Below are 12600 nucleotides of genomic sequence, written 5' to 3'. Positions count from 1 at the left end.
TAATGAGGTTAATGGCGAGATATGACTGCATGTTGGAACGACACAGTGAGATGTGAATCTGATCAAGTCCACCCACAACTTCCCTTCAAATGTGCTGCTTCTCACACATGCATCATTATTCTTTTAAAAAACAAAACATAGCTGTAGCAACTTTATTTAAATACAGTATAAAAATAATGTAGGAAAATACAATAATAGGATAATACAATATGTTTCCTTATTTTTGCCATTGAGCCTTGATTGTCTTTGTAGGGACATACCACACATCTGTCCTATCTGTCAAGAGGACACAGCTGTAAAAGGTCCAGTGGTCAGGGTATACACAGATGTTATTGCTCAAGAGGAAAGCGGAAGGTCTTGTTTCCCGTCCTGCAGCGCAGCTCCACACCGTCCAACCTGAGCAGGAATGGTCCTTCTTCATGTTCATCAACCACACTCTAACAAGCACGAATCAGACACATAAGAACAGTAACCAGCTGATAAATTCTGTGCAAGACATTGAGTCAAAACTGCTGTGACTGAGGCCAAGTCGTATCATGTGTACCCAGTGTTATCTCAGCTGCTGTCAGAATGGTGCTCAGGAGTGTTCAGCAAAATACACATGTAAAAAATAATCAACTGCATACACATACTACCTACAGTGAATCCATCTAGATCCTGACTGTAAGTGGAGAGTTTTAAAAATGTTAACAGTATATCAGCTGATATTAATTTTTAACACATTTTTGATGATTACAGCATTTTACACTAATAAATTAACTTGTGAGCGCCCTCTGGTGGACAAACTACGTGATGGAGACATTTATATAAATAACCTCACACAAATCTTTGGCATTTTTGTACTTTTCTCATTGGTCAATAGGCATGCTGGGATAGATGTAGCTGAAATAAAGCAATAGTTGATCTAGGGGTGTAGTTCCAAACATACTGTGGTGTTTCGAAATGGACCGGGGAACCACCGCATACCTTTAGATTTAGACCTTACGGTTAATTACAGAAGGAACAGTGAACTTATTTAAAATGAAAAATTAACACATAGGTCTGGGCTATATATATCGTTATCATGTTATAAGACTATATATTGTCTTAGATTATGGATATCATTATACCCTGATTTGAGTGTTGTCTTTCCTAGTTTTAAAGGCTGCATTACAGTAAAGTGATGTCATTTCCTGAACTTACCAGACTGTTCTACTTGTTATAATACGTATCTTTACCCATTTATTAGTCATTATACCCACATTACTGATGATTATTTATCAGAAATCTCAATGTGTTAGTATTTTGTGAAAGTACCAATAGTCATTCCTACAATATTGTTGCAATATTGATATCGAAGCAGGGCCTATTTGGTCAAAAAATATGGTGATATTTGATTTTGTCGCCTGGTCAAAGCATTAATAAAGTGCTTTTGAGGAGATTTCCAAATATCAAGGTATACATCGTACATCACAATATGGCCTAAAATACTGAGATATTTTTTTTAAAGGCAAAACTGCCCAGCCCTATGAACACACAATGATTTAAGTACCTGCAGCTCCTGTATGCACTCCTCCATCTGTCCTGTCATGTCTCCAACACACCAGGCCAGACTCACGTGGAAAGATGGATCCTATTAAAACAAATCAGAAGGATCATTATGGAAGAAACACATGGATGTGCATCACTTCAGATTCTTTTGGATGATTTGTTCATATGTTTAAAGGATAAGTTCAAAATGTTGTCATTATCTACTCACCCTGATGCCGATTTAAAGTCGGGTGAAGTTTTGTAATCCACAAAACATTTCTGGAATCTCACAGCAAAACAGTGTTACAGAGTTCTTCTAAGCAACTGAAGTAGATGAGGATACCAAAATTGATTTTAAAAGACAATATTTAACAACACATAGTCGGGGTTATGCACCTACTTCAGACATGATTTGGTTTGCCAACGCTTTTAGTTTTGCAGTTAAAGTGAAGATTTCGACATCTACAAGGGTATAAATGATGTCTTTTCAAATAACTTTGGAATCTCAGGGCTTCCCGAGACTTGGATTATGTCAGATGAGCAGTATGGGGCCATTTTATTTATCTATTTGGTTGTTTTTTACCTTTTAAAACAAGTCCCCATCTATTGCAGTTGTTCAGGAGAATACTCTAACACCGTTTGAACAGAAATGTTTTGCAGACTACGAAACTTCACCTGACTTTTCATTGGCATGGGGGTCAGTAGATAATGACTAAATTTTCATTTTTGGGTGGACTGTTCCCTGAAGATGTAACAAATATTAACAATCATTAGCTGATAATTCTTTCAACAATACATTGTACTAAACACTGTATTTTAACGTGAAAACACACCTGTCCTGTTAGTTAAATGGCAATTTTGATCATCCCATTCACTAATTTAGCACATTCACTGTATTCACTGTAAAAGACTAATTCAGACTTTAGAGTAACAAATGAATCACATGATAAAATCATCAACCTTATAAAAAGTGTCCAGGCGAAACTCTGTCATTGTTTTGTCTACTGCCTGGACCAGGTTCAACAACTGAGCATGCCCAGTACACACTTCCATCCCCAGAAACGTCCTGCAGGAGACATCAGACAGACACAAACAGTACAGCCAGTGAGATATGAAGAAGTGATTCTCGGGAAATTAACACAAATTAGGAAAGCAGACCAGTCAGATACACATATAAATGGTCTTCAATTATTTTTCATCATTTGGCCATTGCCAAATAATGAAAATGTATCTGTGGCACGTTAATCAACTTTTTGCCAACAGCCAGATAATTTTTGTTTATGAAATCTTGGCTGGTGACCAAGTCATACTGTATATCTGGACTATGACCGAGACAATTAAAGACCTTTACTGTACCTTGTTCTCTCAGCGTTACAGTAGACCCTCAGTCTCCCCGCTGAGCACACAAACCTATCAACAAGAAAATAAACATTAATCAGCTTCTTGTGCCATTTGCATGTCTTTTCTCCAACTTTATACTTACTACTACTTGAGGCAAGTGATGCTAAGGATGCTGCTTGAATGCAACTTTATTCACCTCACCTTGAGACAGTTATTAATAGAGAGCTATTATATTTATGATCATTTTGAATTACTCTTCATTGTTTAATTTCATTTTTGACTTCCTTTCTGACCTTGTTTTTTGTGCTATGGGTTTTTTTTTAATTTCATCAGCACAACCATTTTTAAATATATTTTGTATTAAGGGCTGCTTGTGCAATTAAATGACATGTCCTACAAATTATTTTCCGAATATACTGTAGATGCCTTGCAAACTCAATAGCTAACACTGGTGTAAAGCACAAAGAATGTACAAAGCATAAGAAAATATAAGCTCTTATAAAAGGGGACTGAATCATCCTGTGAATGTGTCTTTAGTAATGGCAAACCTCTTGCAGTGCACCAGGCCTGCTCGGAGGCTCTGTGTGAAGGGCTGGATCCAGTGGTGTCTCAGCACCACAGTCTGAGACAGGCTGAGGTGGAACTCCTCCTGCGAGCTCATAGCCACACCGTGGGCCCTCGCTACTGAGAGCAGCTCCTCCAACAGCTCCCTGAACTCCTCCTCAGGGTGGTCTGATGTGGAGAGGAGACAGGAGAGAAACCAAATTAGAGGTTCCAGAGGTACTATGGGCGAGGATGTGACTTTTGCTGATGATCAATCAACCACAGTCAAGTGTACAGATCTTACATGGCAAGTAAACATAGGTGGCCCAGTTGCCTCTCTCGTGTTTGAAGGAGCGGATGCGTCCGCCATGAAGACTGTTGTCTTCAGCCTGAGAGTCCACATCCTCTGGAAACATGGTCAAAAGGCAACCAGGAAGGGGTAACCTGCTGGAAACAGATCAATGAGCGCTCGCTTCATTTCATCTGTCATGTTTCACTCAATAACTGCATTGTTGAAAACCTCATGTTAAACAATGACCTTAAAAATACAGTTTCAATATGTTTATCATCCAGGGTGGTGGTGGCCATCATCAGAAGTAAATGAATAAACAAACTAAGTTTCCCTTGTCATCCTCTTTCCTCATACAGTCTGGTAAATCACGCTATAATACTCAGCCTACAGAAAGACACCACACAACTCTCCACATACCTCGTTTTAGGAACTTGTTCCTCAGTTTTAGCTTTCTTCCTCGCTGGGCAGTCACCCTCACCATCATCTTCCTCTCGGCACTGTCGAGAGCAGCTTTTGTTTTGAGCAGTCGCCGCTTCACTTTCCTCCTCCGAGCTGCTGCTGTAGCCGACCAACATCCCGAAGTAACGTTATGTGATGTGTCAGGACAAACCAAACATTATGTATACATGTTATTTAACTATAAAACTAAGTGATTAACACACTGTTTTAGACTACAGCGGAAGGAAACATGTTTATTCGGCTTGCAAACGTGTTTTCAAGTGACTTCCACCTGTCAGCCAGCGTATCTTCCGCTCAGCTTCCGGTGTAAACAACCTGTTGTAACGCTAATTTAGGTCCCAGTGAAACACAGTCCAGTCTCTAATTAGTTCCGCCTTCAGAGGCTGGCTACAATATGAATACAATGCAATATTTTTTTCTGTTTACTTTGATGTGCTCGGCATAAAAAAAATCACTGATATTTCTTCATTTGTCAATAATGTATTTATTTTATGAGAACATTTTAAAGAGGTGACAGGTTCAAGCTGAAACTGGAGTAAGATGCCATTATTTGTATACACATAATATCGACTTATAACCAGTCCCTAATACATTTATTTAAGTCGTTAGGATGACAGCATTGGATGTGGTGATTTTATTTACATTTGCAGGAGTGCTTCATTTAAGCTATCACACATGTGTGTGTTTGTGTATGTGTGTGTGCGTGTGTTGTGAGCATGCCAATTAACTCTTGGTTTATTCATGTTCCCGTGCGCGGGCAGAGGCTCAGAAGCTAGCCGATAGCTAGCTAGCAATTCATAACAAAATGAATATCTTTTCGCCAGCTGAGAGGATGCCCTAGGAGCCAAATAAATGTATATGTGAAACGAAAGCGTTTATGGGGTGATTTGGGAAATTGCGGGAGTAATTTGACCATTTTAATGACCCGCGAATCCCAATTATTTCGGCCCCCGGAGCCACAGCGCCCGAACAAGAGAGCATCCGAGCACCGTTTGCGGATGTGAAGAAGGAACCTAACGCTATTCGGGGGAACAGCTAAGCTGCTACAGGCTGGCATTATATCGGCAATACTCAGTAGGCTTGAATGGACTCTCCGGGTATGTAAATACGAAATATCTCATCACTGTTTACATGCACCACTCACTAACAAACGCGTCGCCGCAGCGGTTGCTACTAGGCTATTATTTTCCCGTGGCTAGCTTGCTAACGTTAGCTATCTCCTGCGCCTCTGTGGCTGCGTTAGCAAGCGGCTAGGCTAGCCAGCTATCCTATCTTGATTACAGTGATCTTTGCCTGGAGACGAAAAACGTTATGATGCGCAGACGCTGCCTTCCACTTTTTTAACCGCGAATCGTTCAGCATTTGGATTTCTGCATAGACAGGGGTGGGACTACATAACCAGTGTAATAAAAATATAAATATACGACCTAGCGCTAATTGGTCGTGTCCAAGTGTGTATAGTGAGTGCTCACTTGCTGTGCGTTTGTGCGATCACAGATGTTGCACATTTTCGAGTTGATTATGATTACGTTTCATAGCACTGGGGTGATTTTAGGAAAGCCAAAATACAGTATAAACTATTGTAAAAATGTTCTGATTCCTCCTGTCCTCTGTGCTTTTAGGATGGTAAATAAGACTGATGTAAACACGTCCTGCTGTCACCTACGTTTTACCACCTGTCAGAAAAAAACCTGCTCAGACATCCTGTTTGAGAGGCTGAATACAAAGTCTGGCACTCAGCTGTTGTAAACATGGCAACATGCCTACTATATTACTTATCTTCATTTTCTTAATGTCTTCCTGTTTCTGTTTAGTTTACACAGAGGGAACAAAACTGGCTGTTCAAGCTGATGGAGCAAGTGTGAATCTTTATACATTCAGTCTTTGAAAAGCAACACAAATACTTTTTTCAGCCAGGGTGTTCTGTCTGTTGTATTATTGGATGTTTGAGATGTGACATACTGGTGGAGTCCTTAACTTAAACCCAAAGACACTGTTGTTAATGAGTAATCTCTTTCTGACCATTGGTATTTTAATTGTCTTTCATGCAGATACCACCTGAAGACTCAGAATAAAGTGAAAGTAGGGGATTCCTGACGTTGAATCCTCCGTCACAGCCGCATCACTGAGCACTCTTGCCTGTTCATCGGTGCCAGTCGCTGAAATGGAGTGAGTTTCTTGTCCTGTTATCCTAGCACACTCTGAAGCCTTTGGCACATTATTTAATCCCATTTACCTTTTTTTTTTCTTTTTTTTTTTTTTTTTTACTGCAGTTGGGCCACACCAGCTGCCAAACTGAATCCCTACACCCGAGCCCGCATGTCAGAGGCCTGGCAGCAGCATGCAGTCGCTCCACCTCAAGTTGTCCACACCCTCCCCTCAGGAGCTGAGAGCGCATTGGGCTGTGCTGTGTATGGCATCGTACTGCAGCCAGATGCTACGTCTTTACAGCAGCAGACCCAGCATGGACAGCACAGCCAACACGGACAGCAACATGGCGGGAGTCAGCAGCACAGAGCTGGGCAGCACAGTCAGCAACAGCACCCTGCTCAGGCCCAGCAGACCTCCCTGCAGGTAGGGGCAGAGGGAGGACACAAATGTGGGGCATGTGGACATGATATCTCTCACCTGGCCAACCCACATGAGCACCAGTGCATGGTTAGTCAAGACAGGTCATTCCAGTGCACACAGTGCATGAAGATTTTTCACCAGGCGACAGACTTGCTAGAACATCAGTGTGTTCAGGTGGAGCAGAAGCCGTTTGTGTGTGGGGTGTGTAAGATGGGTTTCTCCTTACTTACCTCTTTAGCACAGCACCACACTTCCCATAACAGCAACAACCCAATGAAGTGTTCAATATGTGAGAAGACCTATCGCCCCGGTTCTTCTGGCAACAACACACCCAACTCAAATAATCCCCAGCAGCCCAGCAGTGACGGGGCGTCAGCCAGCAGCAGCTCATCCATTCTCCCCTTTCCCTCAGCCCGAGACCGGCCCTACAAATGCTCTGTCTGCCAGAAAGGCTTCAAACACCTGTCAGAACTCACACGGCATGAGAGGGTGCACACGGGAGAGAAACCCTTCAAATGTGACACCTGTGACAAGGCCTTCAGCCAGTCGTCACACCTGCAGCACCACCAGCGAACACACAGCAGTGAACGCCCGTTCAAGTGTGCTGTTTGTGAAAAGAGTTTCAAGCACCGCTCCCACCTCGTGCGCCACATGTATGTGCACTCTGGTGAGCACTTGTTCAAATGCAACTTATGTGAGCTGCACTTCAAAGAGTCATCAGAGCTCCTTCACCACCCTTGCCACCCGCAGGGTTCCCGCCCATTCCGCTGTGCCACATGCGGTAAGGGGTTCAAGCGGCCGTCTGACCTTCGCCAACACGAGCGCACGCACTCAGAGGAGCGTCCCTTCCACTGTGACGAGTGTCAGATGAGCTTCAAGCAGCAATATGCACTGGTGCGACACAGACGCACACACAAAGACCCTACTGACCGGCCGTTCAAATGCAATCTGTGTGACAAGGGCTTCATGCAGCCCTCTCACCTCCTCTACCACCAGCATGTCCACGGCATGGACAACCTGTTCAAGTGCGCCTCATGCCAGAAGGAGTTCAGCCAGTCAGGAGAGCTGCTCAGACACAAGTGTGGCGAGACGTCCAACACCTCGCCCGACAAGCCGTACAAGTGTGACGTTTGTGGCAAGGGCTACAAGAAGAGCTCCACGTTACAGCGTCATCAAAACTCTCACTGCCAAGAGAAGCCCCTCAAGTGCTCGCTCTGTGACCGGCGCTTCCTGTCCTCTTCGGAATTTGTCCAGCACCGCTGCGACCCGTCTCGAGAAAAGCCGCTGAAGTGTCCTGACTGTGAGAAACGTTTTAAATACTCGTCAGACCTGAACCGACACCGGCGTGTACATACAGGGGAGAAACCGTACGAATGTGGCCACTGCAACAAGGGCTTCAAACAGCGCGAGCACCTGACCAAACACCAGAGCACGCACTCCAGAGAGGGCCAGTTCAAGTGTGTTTGGTGCGGCGAGCGGTTCAGTGACTTGGGCTCTTTACAGGATCATACGGTGCAGCACACAGCTGATGGAGGGGGTTACCCTGTGCCCCAGTGCTTATAAATCCTTGAGACTATTTCCCCTCAACAGACGCTCCCCTCTCTTCTTGTTTGTCTCTTTTAGGCTATTTATTCAGCCTAACTATCATCGCATTAACAGGACACTCCAGGCTATTATTGATGCACTCATTCCCACCAGTGATACATAAAGTATTTTTGCTTTTCTCAACTGCCCCTCTATACTCCATGTCCCTGTCATTCCATAAAATTGTGAGGAGGCCTTTTTTTCTTCCTGCACTTTCCTTTCTGTTCCACCTCTTTTTCTTCTCACCTGTCCTCTCCCCCTTTTTCTCAGCCCCATGCTCAGATTGATGTTAGCAGTGTCAGAAGTTACACAGAAACAGGTAACGTAACACAGGTTAATCTAGAAAATACTTAGATTGTCCCAAATTTCCTCTCCTCAAAAAATGTCTTTATTTTTTTAATAGTTTGGGGAGTAACAGAACCTGTCGACAATAGTATCCACTAGAGGGGGATCATTACCTAGTTTTCTCTCCCCCTCTTCCCCGCTCTTCAGTCTCTCCCTCCCTCATTCTTCCCATTTCTTTCTGCGTCCTCCTCTTCCTGTCTCAGCCTGTTTCTGTTTAGCATCAGTAGGCTGGAAAGTTTGACTAACACATGCACTCTGATTCATTTGTCTTTGGTCAGGTGAAAGATGACTTCAGACACGTTTGGTTTTCATCTCCCCACAGTAATACAGAAACAGTCTATTGACCCAACCGCCCACTTCCACATCCCTCAAAGTTTTAATATGTTTACACTTATTATTTAAGAAATGGCCAGTAAGCTCCTCAACATATGTGAAGGGAAACACTGCTGGGGGAGTTTCAGGATTTATTGTCTTATAGTGAAATAATTCTGATGATAAAGTATCTGTGAGTGTATGTGTGGGCCATGGTGTTTATGGCTACACCTGTTTGTACCAACACCAGTATGAAGCAGCACCCAGTCCCAAAGGTGTGCAGACTAACCAACCAGCTGAAGTTAACCAATAAAATCCCTGATGATTGATACCATTCTCACATTTAAGTATATAGAAATATATATTTCACACTAATATACTTGTCATATTCCTGCAGAGGTCAGTGCTGTTCGACTAATGTGTCCTGAAAACATCCTCGTTTAAACATTTCACATCCTTTCTCAGCCTGTACATACTGTGGTTGTATGAGATGAGTTGGAAATGTCTGAACGTGTCTTTTCTTAAAAACAATATGTAAGAACTGTTTTTGTATTCTTGCTACTTTTTACCATGTGAAATGTTTTGACAAATGCTCTTTGTTGTTTTTGTAGTCCATGTAGTGATTGTATCGGTATGTCGCAGGGAATCTCAAAGAGCCCCCTGCATGTGTGTGAGTCTGAGTGTGTGAATGTAAACAGTATTCTGTCAAACAGGGAAATTCAGACTGTAGAGAATTGTATTAGAAATGTTTCAACAGACCTGCGCCTTTTTTTAAATTTTACTAACCTTACTGGTCTGTGTGATCTGTTTTTGCGGGATGAACCTGCACTTTGTGTTGAATATTTTCCATGTTTTCAAAGAAATATTAATATTGTTTTTCCTGTTACATGTTGCGTTAATGTTGACGTCGTGTCCGTCAGAGTGAATGACACCCTCCTCCTCTTTGAATGCTATGAGATTCTTGTTGCGCTTAAGAAGTCTGGAACACAAGTTGGTTTACATTTCAGCTGTGATCGCCACCGTTTCTTGTTCTGTTCATCTGGGGAGCCGTCTCCCTCTCTCCCCTCCCCTTCTCTCACTGTTGATTCATGGTTTGAGTGCAGTATTGAATACAAACAGAGGAGGCCAAGGAGACGGAAGTAACTTTTTTTTAATTTTTATTCTGGCACAAAATTCTTTGGTTTTTGTTTTAGCCTTAAAATGAGGCCACGGTGCCTCCCTGCTTGCTTTCTCTCTCTTATCCTTCATCATGCGAGGTCAGATGGTTGGTTCTATCAGCCATCACATTTTTATTTTTATTTTCTGAATCTGGCATTATAAGACTTTGAGAACAACAACTTAAAGTATTGAAGTACTGTATGTTTTTCACATTTGTTCATTTTATTTTTTTATGAATATTCTTTAAATTGATATGAATATCTATATTCCTTGAGGGAGAGACCAGGGCCTTGGAGTAGGTTTTTGATAAGACTGGCTGTATTTTTTAATAGGGATCGACCGGGCTGGTACAGATACCGATTAGTGGTGATCAGGGAGACCGATTTGGATATTTGGAGCCCACACATTTGCAGTGAAAATTAAAATCTTGATGAAACTTTAGAATAACCAGTGATGGAATGTAACCAATCAGATAGTGTTGTGGGCGTGACATTTAGCGAGGCCACAAAGGTGACTACTGAAGAAGGATGCTGCATCAGGGCCAAAGTATTGCATTTTTAAATTAAATGATTTGATCAGCAATCGGACACCAAAAAAACACTGATACTGATAATCAGAAAAATGCTCAGTATCGGCCCCAGATAATCGGTCTATCCCTATTTTTTAACAGTTTTTACAATGTAGAATTGTTTCTGAGGCCAAATTGCACAAGAAACGACCTCTACACAAAGAATTATGTTGGTGGTGATGTATTATTTGAATAACTTCATCAAAACACGTCAGAAATCAGTAAGGGTGGGTTCATATTTGCCAAGAATTACATGTGATTGATGACTTTTGACTTGTAAATTGGTGCTGACACATCACATCATCAGATGTGCACAATGAGAGATAGTCACTCCAGGTGCAGGACAAAGACCTCAAATACTTTTTAAAAATAATATTAATCTAATACAAGTGTATGTTCAAAGCCTAAGAATAATCCCAGCCCCGGCAGCACTGGTTTAGGTATTAGTATTATGAGGATGACTGCCTGGTCATGCGTTTGTCCTCTGTGTCATGTAGTACTGTTCAGGTGTGTAAAACATTCAGTGCCAGGGAGAGCTGTGCTTGTTACGTCTTGATTAATTCTGGGTTTATAAAAAAAACCTTCCCGTGTCTAACAAGCAGTCATGGAAAGGAGAGGAAAGTATCCTGTATAAGCACAAACTAAATAAATCCATCCTTCTGTGTTTTGACTGATGGTTTCAATGGGAAAATTTAGTTAAGTTCACTTACCCACCCTCCTCTTGCCTTGTTCAGTTCCAATAAATAAACCTGTCAGACCCTGGTGTCTCTCGCCCTCTGCATGCTTGCTGTGTTAGTTCCTGTGTTCTGTCCCTGGGAACTGGTGCTAACCCTCCTCCTCACAGCACTGTTCCCTCCTATAGCTTTTTCAAATTGTACTGTAGTTTATGTGAATGATGTTGAAAAAAAGAAAAGAAAAAACTTTGTGGCGACGTACAGTACATGTACATTCATGCTAAGATTATCTGTATGTATGTAGCATTCAATTACACAGCACTAACAAATAAACATTTTTTCATTTATAAACTTACACGAGTCAAGAGATTATTTTAAGCAGGAAATCAACAGAGAGACATTCTGATTTATGAGAGGTGTTCTTAATTGGTGGCTTTTTTAATTTCTAGAATATTTACTTAATTTCTTGAAAAGTTGTATTCTAGCAGACCACATTCATTCAGTTCTTTGTCAGTGTCAGTACTGCCAAGATAATTTTAAATGTAGATAAAATACAACCGCAAAACGTCTGATTAGACAGGTGTTGTCTCTGACTTGTCCTTTGTTGATTAAGTGTTACAGATGAAGCCATTAGCCATAGCTCACATAGTTTGCAGTCTTCACATTTTTATGTCTATTGGAAACATCATGTTAAAAAATGTATTGCAATTATCAGAAAATGACTCATGGAAGATGGCCTGCCCCTTCATATATTTATTATTGCTGGTGCATTAATGTGTGATTATGATTTTTGTAGTGGGTAGTGAAGAAATACATCATATTCATGAAACTATGTAATATTTTGTATAAAAAAAGTCGTCATATATGAAAAAGAAACCCCTAACTGTTAAGTCAAGTAAATGTAGGGGAGTAAAAGTACAATCTTTCCATATGAAGATGTTGTGGAGTTGAGTTGGAAATCGCTTACTCAGGTACCTCAAAAGATTTATTTTTTACAGTGGTCTACTATAGCAAATATACTTAGTTACTTTTCACAGTAGCTGATGTCTCAGGAAGAGGCAAGATGCTGTGCTGCTAATACCCTTCCCCAACTGTCCAGTCAGTAGTTTTTAATATTGTTTAAACACTTAAAGGTCCAGTGTGTAGGATCTGATGAGCAGATTGCAACCAAATACCCCTCCCCTCACCTGCCTGTGGGAGAAGGCAGGTGAGGGGCATTAATTCTTTTTTTTATTAAAAAAAAT

The 12600-nt window shown here is 41.6% G+C and overlaps 2 protein-coding genes across 3 annotated transcripts; one reads left to right on the top strand and one right to left on the bottom strand.

Moving 5' to 3' along the window:
- Positions 1-138: 138 nt before the first annotated feature.
- On the bottom strand, positions 139-4418 carry usb1 (U6 snRNA biogenesis 1). 2 transcript variants are annotated; one of them, XM_073471474.1, is made up of 7 exons: positions 4103-4418; positions 3698-3840; positions 3399-3582; positions 2866-2919; positions 2470-2575; positions 1532-1612; positions 139-437 (listed from the first exon to the last, which is right to left on the bottom strand). In XM_073471474.1, exons 1-7 carry the CDS (start codon positions 4258-4260, stop codon positions 330-332), a joined length of 834 nt encoding a protein of 277 aa, XP_073327575.1. In that variant the 5' UTR covers positions 4261-4418; the 3' UTR covers positions 139-329. The 2 variants fall into 2 exon arrangements, with proteins under 2 accessions (XP_073327575.1, XP_073327576.1); XM_073471475.1 differs by having other exon boundaries at positions 3698-3837.
- Positions 4419-4939: 521 nt separating this feature from the next.
- Positions 4940-11689, top strand: znf319b (zinc finger protein 319b). The gene is made up of 3 exons (XM_073471218.1): positions 4940-5241; positions 6196-6313; positions 6418-11689. Exons 2-3 carry the CDS (start codon positions 6309-6311, stop codon positions 8276-8278), a joined length of 1866 nt encoding a protein of 621 aa, XP_073327319.1. The 5' UTR covers positions 4940-5241; positions 6196-6308; the 3' UTR covers positions 8279-11689.
- Positions 11690-12600: the final 911 nt, after the last annotated feature.

Source organism: Pagrus major, chromosome 8 (genome assembly GCF_040436345.1).
Source record: "Pagrus major chromosome 8, Pma_NU_1.0".
Taxonomy (NCBI): domain Eukaryota; kingdom Metazoa; phylum Chordata; class Actinopteri; order Spariformes; family Sparidae; genus Pagrus; species Pagrus major.
The sequence above is the reverse complement of the archived record's forward strand: the minus strand, read 5'-3'. Positions and strand labels throughout refer to the sequence as shown.